The 21,146-nt window shown below is 46.1% G+C and overlaps 1 protein-coding gene across 5 annotated transcripts in view; it reads left to right on the forward strand.

Annotated features, from left to right (window-relative positions):
* TSC22D1 (TSC22 domain family member 1) overlaps positions 1 to 21,146 on the forward strand; it is a 62,048-nt gene that overhangs the window by 36,613 nt on the left and 4,289 nt on the right. For 3 of the 5 annotated variants that reach the window (XR_014168474.1, XM_081911703.1, XM_081911705.1), the window contains one exon: positions 18,931 to 18,982. Coding sequence is in view for 4 of the 5 variants with exons in the window: in XM_081911703.1 (XP_081767829.1) it covers positions 18,931 to 18,982 (52 nt within the window). In the remaining variant the exon portion in view is untranslated. Of the gene's footprint in view, positions 1 to 18,194; positions 18,553 to 18,930; positions 18,983 to 21,146 lie in introns of those variants that run through there. The other 2 variants (XM_081911704.1, XM_081911706.1) reach the window with 2 other exon arrangements.

Genomic DNA, 21,146 nt, shown 5'->3' on the forward strand with positions numbered 1-21,146 from the left:
GCTTTCCTTCAGTATGGAGAGGTTTGATCTTCTTGCAGTCCATGGGACTCTCAAGAGTCTCCTCCAGCACCAGAATTCAAAAGCATCAATTCTTCGGCGATCAGCTGTTACAATGTAGGGAAACGAAAGAAAGAAAATGGGGAGAACTGAGTGCATACTTTATGGAGTGATCAGAAAGGGCTAATATCAAAGCGGTCCAGAGAGGTCTGTGTTGGTTCAGAGAATAAAGGATGTATGGACACCACAGGATGTATCCTCTGATATCCCTGTTGCCATCTGTTTTCATTTTTTAGCAGGATGTGAAACAATACTGGACCTCTTCTCTGGCACAGATTACCCACAGTTTATTTTGCTCTGCAAAGAGTCTTCCTGAATTCTCCCTAGGATGTTCAGCAAAAAAAAATTCTATTTATTTATGTGTTTTTGCTAACGGCAGATTCAATTTGTCCACCACAATTGTAGGTAGGTTGATCTCTGCTTTGGTGGATTAATTTTATTCTAGCAGAGAGAACCCCAAACGCTAGTCTCATTAATGGTTGACCTAGCAAGATGTTGGTTCCATCTCAGCAGACGGAACAAAAAATTTGCTTGCATCACTTTTTATCTTAATGATGCTCTTGGCAGAAATGGATCATTTGTTGCCCTATTGGTTGCAGCTCTTAACAACTGAAGAGGAAGGGAATTTGTATTAGATGACAATAAAATCTTAGACAGTCAGTTTGAGACATTTTTTGCTGTAGGCAAAGTGGGGTTGAGGTGGAAAGAGAGGTGGGGAGAAGTTGAGAAAGAGAAAATTAGGAGGAAAAGTGGGGAGGGGAGGGAAACATTAAACTTTTATTCTTTGCATAATATTAGTGGAGCTTTTTGTCAACATCATATGGACAGGTGTCCTATTTTTGCTGCCAGAGCGAGAGATCAGAGGGCACAACTTGTAGGAAGGACTCGGCCGTTTAAAAACAGAGACACTGATTGTAATTTTGTTACTTATGGAAAATCTTTCAATAAAAACATATGTTTTAAAAAAGAAAAGGGCAGAAGCCTGTTAGAACTGCATCTGTTTCCCCCTGTTCAAAACAAAACACCAACAATAACCCTGAGGAGGCAAAAACGATTTCAAAAAGATTTTCTAGAAACCACCACATCAGTGGCTTTGACATAGAATGTCAGTAATGTCAGATGGTGCATAATTGCAATGCTATGCTTTTTCTACCACTGTGAAATTACGAACCTTGTATTGTTAACAACCACGCCTTCACTTTTTAAAAAAAAAATACTGTTTTTTTTAAACAAGTCATAATAATAAACTTTTAAAAAATTAAATGTTGTAAAATAACTTTGTGCACAATGTTATAAAATTATCATAAAGTAAAGGTAAAGGGACCCCTGACCGTAAGGTCCAGTCATGGCCGACTCTGGGGTTGCGGCGCTCATCTCGCTTTATTGGCCAAGGGAGCCGGCGTACAGCTTCCGGGTCATGTGGCCAGCATGACTAAGCCGCTTCTGGCAAACCAGAGCAGCCGCACGGAAACGCCTTTTACCTTCCTGCCAGAGTGGTACTTATTTATCTACTTGCACTTTGTGCTTTCGAACTGTTACGTTGACAGGAGCAGGGGCCGAGCAATGGGCGCTCACCCCGTTGCAGGGATTCGAACCTCTGACCTTCTGATCGGCAAGTCCTAGGCTCTGTGGTTTAACCCACAGCGCCACCCGCATCCCCCAACAGAGGTACTACCTCTCCCCTAACACCTCAAGAGTATTGGCTGTTTTTAGTTTTCAGTACTTTTAGTTTCAGAACTGTTTTTAGCTTTCCTCGCACTTTATGGTATTATTGTTTGGGTGTTTGTACTCTTAGGTACTAGGAGTAGGGAGTGATTAACCTACTTTCTGGGGTCTTTTTACTCCCCTGTATGCCCCTTAAAAGGTAAAGGTAAAGGACCCCTGACAGTTAAGACCAGTCGCTGACGACTCGGGGGTTGCAGCTGTCATCTCGCTTTACACGCTGAGGGAGCCGGCGTTTGTCTGCAGTTTTTCCGGGTCATGTGGCCAGCATGATTAAGCCGCTTCTGGCGCAACGGAACACCAAAACCAGAGCAGCGCACAGAAACGCCCTTTACCTTCCCGCCGGAGTGGTATCTATTTATCTACTTGCACTGGCGTGCTTTCGAACTGCTAGGTTGGCAGGAGCTGGGACTTAGCAACGGGAGCTCACCCCGTCATGGGGATTCGAACCGCTGACCTTTTGATGCCCTTTACCCCTGACTAAAAACATCCCTGTACAGTGTCAGGCACAGACCTTGGCTTCTGCTTTCTGTTTTAGCCAGAAAGGAAGTCCAAAAACTGCCTCCAGCAATTGCTATTTTCCTCTGACCTTGAGTTTCTTCTTGCTCAGCTCCTCCGCCCTGGTTCTCCTAATTTTTTTATGATGATCCCGTTAGTTTTCCATCAATTTAGGAGGGAAGAAAAGGACAGACCTCAACTCGTTCTTCAGGGCCGCCAGGTTCCTCATCTTTCTTTCTCCAACCCTTATTCTTTCAATTGATAGCAAGCTCAGAGACTCCGAGACCGACAGCTGTTTGGCCCAACCGACTGAACTAAGTAGGCTCAGTGGCGTAGCGTGGGGGGTGCAGGGGGGGCCGGCCGCACCGGAAGCAACATCTGGGGGTTAGGGTTAGGGGGGCGCAAATCCACGGGTTAGGGGGCGCAAATCCATGGGTTACGGGGGTGCAAATTACTTGCCTTGCCCCGGGTGCTGACAACCCACGCTACGCCACTGAGTAGGTTGAAGCAGCGTCCAAGGTCTCCAGGCAAACTGAAGGGCATTGAGGTGGAAGGAAGGTTGCGCCCTGAACGTATTCCGATATCGCCTGGTCTACTAAAATCTCAACAGATCTACAGAAATATAGGCTTTCTGAAAAGACCTTCAAATGAGACATATCTACCCTACAACATTCTGCATCAAAGTAGCAATAGGTTTTGCACCAGATCAGTGCGTTTCTGAGCACAATTCAAAGTGTTGGTGCTGACCTTTAAAGCCCTAAACGGCCTCGGTCCTGTATACCTGAAGGAGCGTCTCCACCCCCATCGTTCAGCCCGGACACTGAGATCCAGCACCGAGGATCTTCTGGCGGTTCCCTCATTGCGAAAAGTGAGGTTACAGGAAACCAGGCCTTCTCGGTAGTGGCGCCCACCCTGTGGAACACCCTCCCTTCAGATGTGAAGGAAATAAGCAGCTATCCTATCTTTAAAAGACATCTGAAGGCAGCCCTGTTTAGGGAAGTTTTTCATATTTATGCAGTACTGTTTTTAACACTTGATTGGGAGCCACCCAGAGTGGCTGGGGAGACTCAGCCAGATGGTTGGGGTATAACTAAATTATTATTATTATTATTATTATTATTATTATTATTATTGCCAAGCTAGAGTCAAAGTGGCAGTTGTGTTCAGTTTGCTCTGCAATCCGCAGCTCTGTATTGTTTGCAGAATCTAGTTACAAATGAATGAAGCTTTTTTAAAAGCTTCTTTTTAAAAAATAGATAGTCTGTTTTGGATTCAGTCAAGGCCAGTGATTGTTCTGGTCGATCTGAAAGGCCTGACTAGTAGAAGGAGGAGTTTAGTTAGCAAAGCCAAAAGAAATGTAATAATTAGTAGTAGCTCTCTGTCTGGCCCGGGACGCAGGTGGCGCTGTGGGTTAAAGCCTCAGCGCCTAGGACTTGCCGATTGAAAGGTTGGCGGTTCGAATCCCTGCGGCGGGGTGCGCTCCCGCTGCTCGGTCCCAGCGCCTGCCAACCTAGCAATTTGAAAGCACCTCCGGGTGCAAGTAGATAAATAGGGACCGCTTACCAGCGGGAAGGTAAACGGCGTTTCCGTGTGCGGCTCTGGCTCGCCAGATGCAGCTTTGTCACGCTGGCCACATGACCCGGAAGTGTCTCCGGACAGCGCTGGCCCCTGGCCTCTTGAGTGAGATGGGCGCACAACCCCAGCGTCTGTCAAGACTGGCCCGTACGGGCAGGGGTACCTTTACCTTTACTCTGTCTGGCCCACTAAACAGATCTCCTTGGCCCCTCATTCCCAGCTGAAGTGCTCTCTCTTTTGTGTTTGTGTTGGTAGGGGGCTTGTAGACTCCTCCAATAAAGCAAAAGTAAATAATAATAATAATAATAATAATAATAATAATAATAATAATAATTTTTATTTATACCCCGCCCTCCCCAGCCAAGGTCGGGCTCAGGGCGGCTAACAAGCAATAATAAAAACTTAAATGAATACAACTTAAAAACCAGTTTAAAATACAACAATTAAAATATTGAAACAATAAAATATTAAAATGCAGCCTCATCACAGGAGGAGAAAGGAAAAAGAAAAAAGAAAGAGGGGGAGGGAATCAAATTGGCTCCAAGCCAAAGGCCAGGCGGAACAACTCTGTCTTACAGGCCCTGTGGAAAGAAATCAGATCCCGCAGGGCCCTGGTCTCATGAGGCAGAGCGTTCCACCAGGCTGGGGCAAGAGTTGAAAAGGCCCTGGCTCTGGTTGAAGCCAATCTAACTTCCTTAGGTCCCGGGACCCCAAGGGTGTTGCTATTTATGGACCTTGAGGCTCTCCGTGGGGCATACCAGGAGAGGCGGTCCCGTAGGTACGAGGGTCCTAGGCCGTGAAATCTGCTTTCATTGATGAATTACTGAGTATTGAGTCCATAGCTTTGAGGGACCTGATTTTTAAACAGATGCCTCTGATGTGTCTAATTCCCCCCAGCTTTTCGACTGCACACGATCACCTCTCCAACTGCACATGTTGCGTCCAACAGCTTGACTAAAAAAAAGACTCTGCATGATTGTTCTTGCAACATGCAGATGTGAGATATATGAGTTGCATGAGATAGTTCTGGTGCACTTGCATTCCACTGTGAGCAAGATGGAGGCATCCTGTCTTCAGGTTTTGAGTAAAAAGCAGGTGTGCAGCTAAGGGATGCCTGCTTCTCCAATATCTAGAGCAGCTTGAAGTCATTCTGAAAGTAGCACTAGCCTGGAACCCCGTAGCACACAGCAGTGAAATGGCAGCAAGAATATGCTCTGTCTTCTGAAGTTTATTTGTCGGCCTGGTTTAGAAACTCGCTACAGTTCCATGTGCAATTGTCATGCATTGCAGCAGAACCTGCTTAATACAAATATTGCGTACTTTTAAATTAACAAATTAAAAAGTACCGATCCTCAGTATTTTAGACAGGACATCAGTTATTTCACTGTCTGCAGAGTAGTGAAATCTCTGAAGATCTGAGGATTAGACCTCTCTGGATTCACTTAATTCTAATTAGGGATGCTTCTTTCATGATATTACTGTCAGCGGGGTCATTTATGAAAAATAAAATGAGAGCTAGGTTGGAGATCACTGAGTGGTTTGAATTGGGTGATATATTCTCTGTGTACAAAGGAGGAATACAGGAGGTCTACAATAGGATGGAAAGGAGTGGTTGCCAAAATAGAAAGTGAAGGTATGCTTTAATTGAAAAGACTGAGAGATACTGAAAAAGTAGGACTCCAAATCAGCCCCACCCCCCGTTGATTAGTGTGTGTAATCTATCAATTAGTGCCACCTATAGGTCAATTTAAAGTTTGTCACTAGTTTTGAAATGTATGATCTAAAGGGGAGAAAAATGAGCAATAGTTTCAAAGGAAACCCACAACCTTGGTCTTGACAATGAAGCTGAGCTTACCTTGCACCTCATGAAAACCCACCTTGGTGAAGAAGGGATCATACGTGAAAGGAATGTTAATCACATCGCACAACAAAACTCAAGTCACTGAGATGAAGTTTAGAGGCATCATTTAAAATAAAACTTGATTAGCAATAAACTATGGCTCAAGGTTTGGGGTGCTCAAGCCTCCTTCCACCGTTGGGAGGGATGGGAGTTTGGTATTTATTCTGGGTCTTTTGCAGAAACAAAATTGACAAATTTGTTTTTTCTTCCACTTTCATATCTCGTTCAGTGAGATCCAAATTTGGAGTGATTGGAATAGGAAAAAAGCAGTTTTGGTAGGATCACCATTTTTACCATTGCTAATCTGTTTGGGAGGGTAAAATGGTTTTTCTTTCTTTTTCTTTTCTTTCTTTTTTTCAAATTTTGAAGAATTGTCTGCCACACAGGGGGATAGGTTTGTGAACAGTGTCGGTTAAGGTTTGCTTGTTCTATTTATTCCCCAATATATAAGCTTTGTGTGATAGAGTCTAATGCCTTTTTGCGTTCTGTGAATGCATTTTGGATTCATCCACAGGCTTGATAATGTTGCATAGGTGTTAAGGTGTTTTGAACTACTGCTGTTTCCGTGTTCAAAGGTTCAGGTGTCCTTACCATTAAATCCTCAGCAAATAGTCCAATCTTATAGTGTTGTTTTCCAATTCCCTTGATGTCCAGCATTGTCCTGAGGAATATAACTAATGGTTCTAAAACTAGGATGAACAAAAAGGGAGAGCTTTGCTTTGTCCCCTGTCAAATCCTCTCTGGGGATGAATTTATATTGTTTGTTCTTACTGTGGCCAAAACTTCGGAGTATGTTTGTTTCAAAATGTGTATGCATCTTGGGGCAAATTGCATTTTAGATAGGACAGCCAGCAAGAAGTCCCCTTTCAGGCAGCCTTGAGGAAATCCTAAGCTCTTGACTACTATCTGTTTACTCCGTTCAATTTTGTTTAAATGTTTTCTAATTGGTTCAGTGATGTTTCAACGGGACAAAACCAGCTTTGTTAGTTTGTGTGAAAATACCTTAATTTTGTTGACAAGCACTGACGTACCGGTAAATGGTTTATCATCCTGATTAATCAGAGAGATTGGCTGAAAAATTTCTACCTTCTGGTAATCTTTGAATGGTTTAGGAACAGCTTACAATCTTAGAGTGGTTGTTTTATAGGCAGACCATGTATGATAAAAATGTTTCCTTGATTATTATTTTTTAATCAAAAAACAACAACAACCCAGAAATGATAGCATAGGTAAACTTTCTTTAAAAAAAAAATATTTGGGGATTGCTTGGTATATAATTTAGAACAAAAGGAGGCAAATTCTGAGAAGTAATTTGTACGTGTCTTGTGGTTTCCCCCCCCTTTATCTTTTAATAAGTTCCTCCAGGTGGCGCCCTCGTACATTAAAGTTGAAGTCCCCCCCCCCAGTATAGCTTCTCCCTCAGCAAATTCATTGAATTTGCATTACACCTTTTGAATAAAGCCAAGTTGCTTCAGTTACTTTTTTTAAATTGCCATTCATTGTCCCTTTAATTAAAAAAAATATCTGTACCATTATTGTCTTTCAGTATCTGGTGGATTTTAAAGTTTATTCCTTTTGTCAAAAATGACTGCTATCCCCGGCCTTTGAACCTGGGGCTGTCAATTGATGTTGAAACCAACTAGCACTGAGGACTTTGCTTTCAATAGCTGGTTTGTGTATTTCTTGTAAAAAGGCAATTTGTGGTTTCATTGCACACACACACACACACATTCTGGGTGTTTCTTTTTTATCAGATCACTATTCCTTCTTATGTTTAGTGTTACAGCCTTTAGTGAACCCATTTCTAAAACTGAAAGCTTTCTCTTTTGAGCTACTAACAGTTAGTGAATTATAATATATAACAAACACTGTAAACACAGACCCATTTTCCAACTGATATATTTGGTCTGGTGGTTGTTTTCATGTATGTTGGAAGCCACCCAGAATGGGTGGGACAACCCAGTCAGATGGTCAGGGTACAAAGATTATTATTATTAATATTATTATTATTAGGCAGACCTCTGTTCCTGCCAACCGTAGCAGGGGGAAACCAGTAAGCTACATACACCGTGTTGAAAATTTCCCTTCTCTGGGTTATTTGCTGTTTCTTCCAAATCCCAATGCAAGGACCTCCAGGGGAGAGAGGAAAACACGGCGTGGCATCAACTTGCAAACTGCAGAACAAGCCTATATGATGTTCTTACCAATTTCCCCTTAGATCTGCTGTACTCCATGGAGAAAATGAACGTTAACCGCAATGACTAGTTAGTTGGGTTATCAAAAGTTAAGTTTAAAAAACAACAATGCCAACCGAAAGCTGCATTGAAAGAACTGTCTTAGAATGCGAATGCTATTGCATTAGTTTCATTGAGCTGATATGATAACTCTCTGTCCGGAAAAAGAGTATAATTGACATTGCTTATTATTATTACTGTTAAGCTTCTTAACGTCGTACGCTTCTTCCCAACCAAAGCCCCTGAAAGAGCTTTACGGCAGTGTCTGCTAATGACCAGACAATAAAAGTTGGTGAGGAAGGGTTTTTCTAATTAATCCTGTCCTTGTGGTTGTCCTTGAGCTAAATGGGAGTTCTGAGAAACAATGGGGAGATTCATCTTTCTCTCTTCCAGTAATGCAGGATTGATAGTTCAGCTGTCTGTCGCCTCCCCATTCCAGCTTTCTCTGTTTCAGAAAAGAGAATTGAGCAAGTAGATTGTTTTGAAATGTGGGCAGGAGAGCTTTTGTTGGCCCTTCTAAAACATGTTGACGAGAGATCAGTCCAACTGAAAACCCTTTTCTGTGAAATAACGCAAGCAGGAACAATCAGCGTGCGTCTTTGATGCTGAGAAGAGTGATTCATCAGAACTGGAGTTCAGGAAAATTGCTGGATGTAACTGCTGAGGTGGAATGCTGATCAGGAAGATTTTTAATCTCTCTTGATGCTTTATGTAAGAGGGTAACACGTGATCTCAAGCTCTGGGATGGCATTACTTTTCCTTCTTCTCTCTGCTGGCCGTAACCGGCAAATTTTGAATAGAAGCATCTAGCGGGCATTTTTAAAAAAAGATTCCTTTTAAAATAAGGCACTGCCAGATTCAATTTGTATGATAACCGCTAATTCTAAATGCATTCATGCTTACATGTTTATTTTGCTATCTGGATGTACAGTCACTTAACCAATGGACACAAAATAGAGATTGATGTAACTGTCAGTTCTCCAGGGACAAGTCCTTCACTGAATAGACATGAAAGTGTTTCTGGACTTGGAGCACCGTCTTAAGAGGTAACTGTAAAATTATGTTTGTTGAATTATAAGCTCTTGTTAATGGTTTTCTAAAAAGCAAGCCCTGTCTGGAAACCCAATTGCTTTCTCTGTATAAAACAATGCAGTGGTTTCTTGAACTTTTTTTTTCTCGGCCACAAAAATTTGCTTGCACCACGCCGAATTTTTTTATTGCTAAGAAATACATTGGAAAACAAAAAGAGACAACTCCTAGCAGTGCTTGGTTCTGAAAGGATATCTATCCATATTCTGTAAATTAAGAAAAATATTTTGATACTATGCTCCACTGAAATGTTTAAATGTTTCTCTGATTGTCCTGGAATCTTTGTATCACACCTGCCACCCTCTCCTGCGACACCCTTTGAGAACCACTGTGAAAAGGGCTGCTTAGCTCAGAATTGCAGTTATTATTATTTTTAACAGAACGACAGATGTCTTGACTTAGCTAAAGAAATTCTGTGTTGTTTATAGCTGTGTATTATCATTGAAACCAGTACTTTTAATCTCTTCTGAATCGTGCTGAATCTAATAGACTCCACTTCCAGAGCCCAGCCCTGCTCGCGAATGGGCTTGTGCTGGTCCCTAGCCCCGTTCCTGAATTTTATCTTATCAGTAGGCATAAGGTGATCATTCTTAACTTTTTGCATTGCGAACCCCTTTGATGATGAGAGCTATGGACCCCCTCCCCAGAAGAATGCACCTAGAATTATAGAGTTATTATAGGGAACCTCCATCTCAACTAAAGCATTCATGGCAGATGGCATACATACAGACATACAATATTTTGTGGACAAATTATTTTATTGCACTGGCATAAGGGGACACAGACTACCCCCAGTTTTCGGCACGGTGCACCTGCAGTTTCTATCTTTGCAGTTTTCATGCATCTGGTTCTTCCTGCCTAAGTGCAGAACCTTACATTTGTCCCTGTTGAAATTCATTTTGTTAGCTTGCGCCCAGTTCTCCAGACTGTTATGGTCATCTTGAATCCTGAGTCAGACTTCTCTGGTATTATCATCATCAATGTTTATTACGGTCCAGAGACCCAACAAATCGCTACAAAGCAATGCACAATTCATACAGCCTACCTCCAGGTTAAACAAGCATTTTGTTCAGAATATAGGGATCATTTGTTCTTGCAACCACCGATAAAAACTTTGCCACTGCTAATGTTCTAGCATTTGTCCGGTCTTCCATTAGGAACCCTACATAGTGAGCCTCTGATTTTCCCAGGAAAGGTACCAGCAAGGGTAGTATCAGTTCAGCCCTGGCTTGCTCATATTTTGCACAATGCAACAAAATATGTTTTATGGAATCGATGTATTAGCTTCCGTCCCAAGTCTGCAGATTTGATGAGCATCCCCTCAATTACTTCAAGTCATTTATAAAGACGTTGAGCAAGAACAGGCCCAGAGCAGATCCCTGTGGGTCCCCACATGTCACTTTTTCCAGCATGATAAGGAACCATTGGTGAGAACTCTTTGGGTTCGGTCAGTCAAACAGCAACAAATCCACCTAACAGTTGCCTTGTCTAGCTCATATTTTACCAGCTTCCTCACAAAAATGTAATGGGGGATTTAGCAAAAGCCTTGTTGAAATCAAAATACACTATGTTCATGGCATTCCCCTAATTCCACCAAGCCTGTAACTCTGGCATGACTTGTTGAGAAACTCAGGCTGGGTCTTAGTAATCACACCATCCTTTTCTAAGTGCTCACCAGACTGGCTGTTTAATTATTTGTTCTAGGATCTTTACTGGTATCAAGCTGACCAGTCGGTAGTTACTTGGGTTTTCTCCCTCCCCCTTTTGAAGATGGGGACAATATTTGCCCACCTCCAGTCTGGAGGGACCTCACCTGTTCTCTAAGAATTATAAAAGATTATAGACAGGATGTCACATAGAGGAGGGAGAAAGGTTGTTTTCTGCTGCTCCAGAGAAGCGGACACGGAGCAATAGATCCAAACTACAAGAAAGAAGATTCCACCTAAACATTAGGAAGAACTTCCTGACAGTAAGAGCTGTTCGACAGTGGAATTTGCTGCCAAGGAGTGTGGTGGAGTCTCCTTCTTTGGAGGTCTTTAAGCAGAGGCTTGACAACCATATGTCAGGAGTGCTCTGATGGTGTTTCCTGCTTGGCAGGGGGTTGGACTCGATGGCCCTTGTGGTCTCTTCCAACTCTATGATTCTATGAGAGCCTGGCTCTCCACATGGGGCTACCATTTGAAGACTCAATAAGTGCACTTAGTCCAAAGTGCTGCTTCTAGATTACAAGCAGGGACCAGACACTGGAACATTTCTTACTACTACTACTACTGTTGTTGTTTAGTCATTTAGTCATGTCCAACTCTTTGTGACCCCATGGACCAGAGCCCACCAGGCACTCCTGTCCTCCACTGCCTCCCGCAGCTTGGTCAAACTCATGCTGGTAGCTTCGAGAACACTATCCAACCATCTCGTCCTCTGTCGTCCCCTTCTTGTGCCCTCCATCTTTCCCAACATCAGGGTCTTTTCCAGGGAGTCTTCTCTTCTCATGAGGTGGCCAAAGTATTGGAGCCTCAGCTTCATGATCTGTCCTTCCAGTGAGCACTCAGGGTTGATTTCCTATTGAATGGATGTGTTTGATCTTCTTGCAGTCCATGGGACTCTCAAGAGTCTTCTCCAGCACCATAATTCAAAAGCATCAGTTCTTCGGTGATCAGCCTTCTTTATGGTCCAGCTCTCACTTCCATACATCTTACATCTTACTACTACCACCAATAATAATAATTTTATTATTTATACGCCACCCATCTGGCTGGGTTTCCCCAGCCACTCTGGGCAGCTTACAGCAATGCTGCAACACTGGGTTAGCATGAGACTCTTAATATCTGAGTCACGGGTTCAAGCTTCACGTTGTGCAAAAGATGCCTGCATTGCAGAAGGCTGCACCCGAAGATCCTTGTGGTCTTTAATTCTACTGACTGGTGGTCCAGTCCCAAACATACCTCATTGTGTTTGTTTGTATCTTTTTAAAACCCTGTACAGTTTTGGATAACGTTGGGAGGTCTATCTTCCTTAGTCCTTTGTACATGATGTAGAGATCCCTTTATTTCTGAGATCCTGGGAGAAGCTGTAGCCTGATTGGGAATCGGGCACCATCTGGTGGTCAATAGTCAACATTTCAAGTTTAAATAAACAAAGAGGAAACTTCCATCTTGGCTCCTCCCCGCACACCTTGAGCCAGTTTTTTTTATCTTTGCCTCACAGAAAGCAGTTGTTTTTCTCGAGACTCCTGGCTTCTCCTCTTCAACTTTCAGGCCTGTGGTTCTCCTTGTTTTCTTATTTCGCCTCCTTTTGTCTGTGTTGCATCCGTTTATAACCATTTAGAAAAATGTCTGTCTCTCACGTCTTTTCCCCTCAGCCTTTTCCCATTCTGGGCCTTTGTTCCTCTTATGTCCTCCCCTCACCCCCAGTGCATAGTTTAGAGCCCCTTCTTGTCCCCTCTCTGCCTGTGTTTTTCCTTTATTCTTCCTCTTTGTTCTGTTTGAGCTCCCCCCACAAACACTTCCTTAATGCTATATTTGCCTCTCAAATGCTGCATCTTTTCCTGCAGCATTAAATTATGTTTTAACCTACGGAAAGCTCTTATAAAGTCTTACTTCCACCCTTAAGCAGCAGCTAACAGCAGCCAAACTTCCAACCCTTGCAAACCAGTGCTTGGCCCTCTTGCAAGTTCCTCAGCGATAAAAACAATGGTGTCCACCTGCCATATTGAATTTGGAGAGAGGGGAGTCTCCCTCCCTCCCATTAAGCAAAATCCTTAATGATAGGTCTGAGGGCCAGTTCAGATGTCCCTCTGACTTCTCCCCAACCTCTTTACAGTTGTTGTTGTTTAGTCGTTTAGTCGTGTCCGACTCTTCGTGACCCCATGGACCAGAGCACGCCAGGCACTCCTGTCTTCCACTGGCTCCCGCAGTTTGGTCAAACTCATGCTGGTAGCTTTGCGAACACTATCCAACCATCTTGTCCTCTGTCGTCCCCTTCTCCTTGTGCCCTCCATCTTTCCCAACATCAGGGTCTTTCCCCCTGCATTGCTTGATGAGTGCGCTCAGTGAAGGGAGATAGGCAAACCAGAGTCTGATGAAGAAAGGAACCAATAAGGCAGCCTTCAGATCAGTATCAAGGCAGCTGTTCTTCCACAGAAATTGTCGTACTTTCTCCATCTCCTCCAGGGTATGTAATGCAGGAAGCTCAGACTGACATTCTCACGTCTCCCAGAGCAATCCAGCAGCTGTCCTACCCAGATTGACAGCACTGCTTATTTGGCTCCTGATACTCACCCAGATCTATTACGCTGCCCCAAGGAGGCTCTACTAGTGTAGCAAGAGAGGTGGGTTATGCCCACAGCATCTCCGAAGCTCCTAGGCACTCTATTGCACCTCTGCAAAATACCCCCAGCGCTAGGCAAGAACAAGCTCCGTCTCCGACGAAATATCAAATATTTCAAGTATCAAGTATCCCCACAAAGGTCCTCAGTCCCAGTCCAGAGGCTCTGCTTCCCCTGAGCTTCAGGATAGGGGAACTCGACCCCAACCCATGAGTTCCACTTACTCCGAAGACCTTGACTCTGACCATCAGCCTTACAATGACAGTGACGACGAGTGGAGTGATGAATCAGAAGCCAAGAGTTATATAGAGTGTTTAAAGGCTCATTACTTTGCAGAACGCAGGAGGAGTAGAGGAGGAGAGTGTTCCTGAGCTGCGCTCTGGTAGAATTCCCTTCATCCGCTTCCCCGCTGCTCCCAAGGACCAGGAGGGGTTGGAAGAGGCAGCTTTCATGTAGGCGAGGTTGCAGGCAGCTGGTGCGCATGTTGTCAGGTATGGGTACTTAAGTTTGGTGGAGGCATGGCCGTGCTGTTGCTCCAACCGTTCAGCTCAGAGTGTAAGCCTTGGGAGGGGATGCCAGCTACTTAGTCACCAGAAGCGTGTGTTCTGTGTGTTTGCTGGCTCTGTCAGTAAAGAATTAAACCACCAGCTGTTTGTCCTCCTTGGGCAGAGTATGCTCAGGACATTCAGTAGTGCAGCATTGTTGCATCTTCCATAGAGAGAGAGTGATTCTTCATATCAGTCCACCAGAGCCAGTGTGGTGTAGTGGTTAAGAGCGATAGACTCGTAATCTGGTGAACCGGGTTCGCTTCCCCGCTCCGCCACATGCAGCTGCTGGGTGACCTTTGGCCAGTCACGCTTCTCTGAAGTCTCTCAGCCTCACTCACCTCACAGAGCGTTTGTTGTGGGGGGAGGAAGGGAAAGGAGAATGTTAGCCGCTTTGAGACTCCTTCGGGTAGTGATAAAGCGGGATATCAAATCCAAACTCCTCCTCTTCTTCCTACAAAGATACTCTCCCAATTCCACTGCCAGCAAGAAGAGCACATTCTTCCATCCATCTCCAGTTCACACCTCCAAAAAGGCATGGCATTCCCTGGACATGTGCCATTAAAGTCTGCCTTCATCCCACAAAACCACTTTGTCAGACAGACCACGTCATTTTTTGTCTCCTTCCACCAGCCAAATGCCTCATCTGATTTACTTGTGTCTGGCTATCATTAAACGCCACACAACTATCTTGGCCAGCCCCCAGTTGATGGAGATGGTCGGCCCACCACCATCCTTCCCCTGGGAGTCACCATTCTAGACCATCCTTCTTCACTTATAGTCAACATCGTATCTTTTGAGTTGTAGCTGGTAATTTGCACGTGAGCATCTTAAATCGTTTTGCATCTTCTCCCTCTGTCTAATTACTTCAGGAGCAGGCAAGTTGCTGAAACTAGGATGGTACAGTATTTTAAAAATTAATTGTAGTTTGCATAGAAAGGACTGCTGTGGAATTTGTTAAATGTGTGCACATGCATGCACACATAAAAATTAAGTCAGGAATGGGAAAGGGGAAGGGATAGTTAATTACATAGCTGTATCACATGCTTTGGTTATTGTATTGTAGTACATTCTGTAGTTGCCCTTTGCTAGCCATGTGTTTCAGAACCCTATTCAATGTGTCAGTTGTGCCCTATATGGTTTGGGTCCAGAATATCTGAAGGACTGCCTGAACGTACCTGTTGAAATGTTCTGGGGATCCTCCGTTCCACGTATTGTATGTGCTGTAATGTGTGGGGCAGGGTCTTCTCAGAGGTGGCACCTAAGCCCCTGGGTCTCCTGAAAGATTGTTAAAACGGTTTTATTTAAACATTCCTTTGACGCTGTCTGATCATAGAACTATAGAGTTTGATGGGACCATCAGGGTCATCTAGTCCAACCCCCTGCAATGTAGACTTGTTTTATGATTTTCCTGTTTTTGTAAGTTAGTTGTTTGTCTGTGAACTGCTTGGGGGCAGGGGGGCAAGAACACACACACACACACACACATATATTTATATATACAGTGGTGCCCCGCAAGACGAATGCCTCGCAAGACGGAAAACCCGCTAGACGAAAGGGTTTTCCGTTTTGGAGGTGCTTCGCAAAACGAATTTCCCTATGGGCTTGCTTTGCAAGACGAAAATGTCTTGCGAGTTCCTGTGGGGTTTTTCCCCTCCCCCCCCCTTTTTCTAAGCAGCTAAGCCGCTTATCAGCTGATCCGCTAAGCTGATAAGCTGCTAAAAGCCGCTAAACCGCTAATAGCGCTAATCCGCTAAACTGTCAATGGGCTGGCTTCACAAGACGAAGAAACCGCTATACGAAGAGCCTCACAGAACGGATTAATTTCGTCTTGCGAGGCACCACTGTACTTATAACCACAGCTTCTTCATGGAAGGGATGTAGATCAAACAGATTTATGGCCTGGTTTCAATTGTTTTATCCATGCAATTTTAAAGACATCTCCTTGGTAAGGATTTTAGTGTTAGATATTCCTAGTGTTACAGGCCGGGCTCCTTTGGCAGGAAGGAATCCAGTAAATATAAGTATAAAGGTTAGGACTTCTGTTTACTACTATTATGTAGTTTGCTCATAATGACTCACTACTTTGATAACAACAACGCCTAGTGTCCAATATAATGCATTTGAAGCATTCCAAGCACTGCACATACATTATGGTAATATTTTCAACTCCCTGTTATATTGTCCCCAATTGCAGTTCAAGGGTCCCCCGAGGGCCCTTAGTAAATTCGTGGCTGAAGTGAAAATTGATCAGAGGTATTTGTGGCTGCCGTGCTAGTCCTTCACTGTTGCTGTGCTTAACACATCACACCTCAAGTATGTTTTCAGTGAGGCTGCAAGTATCTGTAGTACTTTCCTCACAGCCCTTAGGTTAAGTGGCAAAGCTTCAAGACGCAAGTTCTGAGACGCAAGGATTCAAATTGGGTTCGGTAAGCGATGGAAAGATCCCTTCAGGCTAAAAGGGTTCCCCACTCCTGGGTTATTGTAATCGTGCTCATATTTAAATTGTGAATCTATGACAATCTACAAGGGTCCATCCTTGCGTCACCTGCCAACCGCATCTATCCCTTTGCCAAAACATCCACCACACCTGACAGCCCCTCCCTTTACACCTCACCCATCCCCTCACAGCTTGCTCAATCCTCTCCCTCTCCTCCCAGCTCCACCCACCCACCCAGCCATTACCTGAAACCAAACTGCTCTCTGAAGCATGTTCTGCCCTCCTTTAAATGCTTGCCTGGGCCACCTGCCCCTAAGCTGTGAATCTTATTCCCAATCCATAGAAAGATTGTTGTTGAAGTAAATGCTCTCATCATAGCCTATTTGTTTTGCCATTTGCTCCTTTTTCTTCTTTTCGGCTGAATCTCTTTAAGGCAGAGATGGGAAAATCATGTGCCCTTCTGTTGCTATCATCCCTGACTACTGGCCATGCTGCCTGGGGCTGATCAGACTTAAGAGTCCAATGTCTAGAAGGCTACAAAAGGCCTTTGTACCAATATATATATATATATATATGGATGCAATACATGTGTGCTGTGGTGTATGTGGTTTAATCTTCAACATACAAAGAGAAAAATTGCAGGAGGAGGAAGGAGACTTAACCTTTGAAGACAAACTTGATGAAAACATTTGGCATCTTCTTGTGTATGGGAAATCAAGAATATATTGCTAAAATCTTCATGGGCAGAGCAAACGAGAGCTGCAAACACCAAGAACAGGGTGATAGAGAGTTGCACACATATCAGTATGGTGTGGGTATTCTGAATAGCTTGGCTAATAACAGCTTTACTCTTCCAGCAGTTGCTAGAAGTCTTCAAGCCTGTGCACTTCTTTAACTTTTTTTTTGCTACAGGTACTTTCTCCAGAAGCTGTTGGACTTCAACTCCCATCAGGTGTAGCCAGCACAGAAAGATGGGGGTTGTATTCCAGCAACATCTAGAGAAGGCAAAAGGTGGGTGAGGGTTGGCAAAGCAATTGGCTGCTCCTGCTGGATCATATGATTGGAACCGATAGGAGAACAATCCTGGGAGCACACTGGATCCAGTGTTTTGCCTCATTAGGATGACCCAGTGTGTATAAAGATTTGTTGGGGTCTTAGGGAGACACCCCGATAATCAAATTACGCTTTCGGTTTTGCGATTAACGCCGCTGTACGTAAGATAGCATCTCGCCGTTCTGTCCTATGGAAATTTATGCATGTTAGTCATAAAGGGGTGCTCTACAATCCAGAGATGGAAAGAGGCAAAATAAACAAATTAACACCATAAAAGGAGTAGCCACCACTTTCCATGCAAAGGAGGCCCTGGCAGACTTGGCTAGCCAGACCCTTCAAAGTAATATTAGTCATTTCCCCTCCACCCACCTTCGCCTTTTATGTGTCATTAGGTGGCGCTATGGGAGGGGCTGCCCAAGCAACGCAAAAACAGGCCTCTGGAGCAATGCAAGGGAGATGTTTTTTTTAGGAAAATCGCCTCCCCAAGCGGCGTTAGAGGCACGGGGAGCGCCTCGTTCCGCGCGACCCCAAGGCAGGCGGATCTGCAGCGCGCCCTGGGAGGATCGGAGGCTCCTTTCCGCGCGCCCCGTTGCCTTTTCCCCTCTGACGCTTCCGCGCACCGCCTTGGCTCCTGCCCAAACTGGCTTCTGACGGTTCCAGCGAGGCTGTTGTGGCAAGTCGGGCGGTCGGGGGCGGGGCCCGAAGCCTCCAGCCCGCCAATGGGCGCCGGCGCCTTTTGCATGGATTATGCAATGAGCCCGGAGCCCCCGCCAGGTTTTCCATCGGCGGAGCAGGCAGGGAAGCGCCGCTTACACGGAGGAGGAGGACGAGAAGGCGCTTGCTTTTGCGCAGCTGCATCGCCCCTTCGCCCTTTCTCCCACTGCCCAGACCTTGCACCCCCCTTTCCCCCCCCCCGGGTTGCGGCCGAGGATTATTATTATTATTATTATTTTTGCCACCCCCACCCTTCCCTTTCCCTGCCATTGCATGACTGCCCAATGGTGTAGGGCGCAGGTGGCGATGGATCTAGGCGTCTACCAGCTCAGGCACTTCTCCATTTCTTTCTTATCATCGCTGCTGGGCACCGACAGTTCTGCCCTGAGGCTCGACAGTAGGTAAATGCGCGCCGCCAGACCCGGGTCTCGATCTCTTCTTGTGCCCTAGCCGCGATCTGGGGCGGAGGGGTGTCGCAGATCGCTTACCCCCCACCCCCGATCGCGGGCGTGTTTTCTTTTATTTTCCTCCGCGGGGTCGGCGGCTCCTTTTGTCCCGCGGGCGAGCGATCTGGCGTGACACCTCCGGCTTTTGCACCGCTGCAGTTCACCGCATTATGTAATCCCGAGGCCATCTTCCTGGTTTAGCGGGAGAAGGGGGTGGCGGGGCGGAGAGGGGGGGGGGGTTGGAAACGTCGATCTGGCCGTGTGCGCGGTGCTGCTGCCGCCGCTGCTTTTCGTCCGCCGCTAACGCGCTCCTTTCCCCCTTGTGTCTTGCAGCTCCTCCGGTGCCAGCGTCGTAGCGATCGACAACAAAATCGAGCAAGCCATGGTAGGTGCCCGCCCGAGGAATGTGCCCGCGGGGGCGGGAGAGAGGGAGGGGAGCTGATCGGGAGGCTGCAGCCGCTTGCTGGCTGCTTTCCTGCACCCGAGGCGGCGGATCGGAGCGCGCACATAACATGGGGGGGGGGGCGGCTGGCCGCGCCTGCAGCCGGGGAGGGCGCCCCCCGTTTCCTTGCCTCTCCATGGCGCTGGGGCATCGTGCTTAAATGCTGGGGGGTGGAGGGGGCACGGGCAGGTAGGTGGGCTAGGAAACGCCGTCATTGTTCGGGGATCGAGGCCTTTCTGCCCCCCCCTTCCTTTTGGAGAGGGGCAGCCCAAACCCCAAGCAGGCGAATGGGGCTGGCTCTCTGCGCAAAAAGGTTTGATGCTTAAATAAATACATCTAGCGCACACTTTATGCTTAAATAAATACATCGGGTACCTTTTCCTTCCGAGACATCCAGCCCCCCCCCCGCACCCCGCCTTTGGGCTTTGTTGCTGGACAACTGTTCTCACGGGATCCTCACCTTCTCCCGTCTCCCTTTCCTCCTCCTCCTCCTCCTCTGTTGCTAGGCAAACTGAACTATAACTCGTGGCTATAAATAACCCGGGGCCTGGGATTGGCCCAGGCTCCGAATGGGGGCGGGCTCCTCGGGTGGGCCTGACGTCAGCGAGGGGGGGCCTGGTGGGGAGGGGAATGCGGCAATCAACCCTGCCCTTTAAGAAGCAGCCAGCTGCAGCCGGTGCTCAGAGGAGGCGGGGCTTTGGGGATGCAGGCAGAGAGGGAAGAGAGCAGCGCAGGCAGGCAAGCAGGCAAGGACTGCTGCAGAGGTGATGGAGAGCTCCTGCTGCTGCTGCAGAGCCACTGCAAGAATGCAAGAGCAGCTGCCGCTGCTGCTGCAGGACTGGAGAGAGGGGGTCTGCAGTGGCGTAGCGTGGGTTGTCAGCACCCGGGGCAAGGCAAGTAATTTGCGCCCCCTAACCTGCCGCCGCTGCCAGCTTCTTCTTGCTGCTGCCTGGTCTGGTCTGGTGTGGTTCTCTCCTGCGCTGGGCAGCCGCTGCACTGTCCCTCCCCCACATAGTCCCTTTCTCTCTCCGCACCGCACGCCTGGCACCCACCCCCTCCACAGTGGGCAGCGACCGGGCGGCTCGGATCGGATTCGCACAGCCAGCACTGCAGTGAGAGAGAGTGAGTGGGCCAGGTAGGGGCAGAGAGCTGCGAGTGCGAGCGCCCCCCCCAGATGTTGCGCCCGGTGCGGCCGGCCCCCCCTGCACCCCCCACGCTACGCCACTGGGGGTCTGTCTCGAAATCAGAGCCATCAAGGGGGGGGAAAGGCAAATAAGACGGGCAGGCAAGCTCAGGGATGCCAACAGTGTTTTTTCTGGGCTCTCTGGCCGCTTGCACGCACAGATTTGCCTAAAACGTGCAAAGGTTTTGGGCTATGTGTAAACTGATTTCTTGTTTTCGCTGGTGGTAAGGAGAGACCCCAAAATGAATTGTGTGCAGCACATCCAGGTATCAAGACATCTGACAGACAGGAATGTCAACTGGTGAAGAGTTCCCCGTAATTGTATTTCTATATTAGGGAACAGCTGAACCTGTTGAATTTTTGCTGCTGCACGACTGTTATTATTTATTGAATTTATAGGCCCTAAACCCAGGGGTCTCAGGGCGGTTCACAGAATAAAATCAAAATATAAAACCACAAAATACATGATAAAAATAAAAACGACAACCCAATAGCACCCCCCAAAAAAACAAACATTTTAGAAGGGCATAGGATGTTGCTATTGACAGCAAAAGAGCCCTGCTGCTCCTCATTGCCAATCTTAAAAGAAGCAAAGAACTCAGATCTAATGACCTATAAACCACATTTGTTACTGTGGGTCTTGATCTACAATACTGCCAATTGATCTACAGTATTGATCTCGGGCTGCTAGCGCTACATTCCATGGCTGGGATGTTTCAGATGGAGGGCAAATCTAAGTGATTTAAACCAAATTCAGATTGAAATCGTCAAAAGCAATCAGTACATAACCTCAACCATTTGTTAGGATTATGTGTGTCATCATAACTGCAACACTGAAATACAGCCCAGTTCAAGCAGCCACACTTTTATTTTTCCATGAGCAAAAAGGATTTGAGCTTTTGATATAAATATACCCAAGAATTC

Source organism: Podarcis melisellensis (genome assembly GCF_964234715.1).
Source record: "Podarcis melisellensis genome assembly, chromosome: 5".
In the NCBI taxonomy this organism is placed as follows: domain Eukaryota; kingdom Metazoa; phylum Chordata; class Lepidosauria; order Squamata; family Lacertidae; genus Podarcis; species Podarcis melisellensis.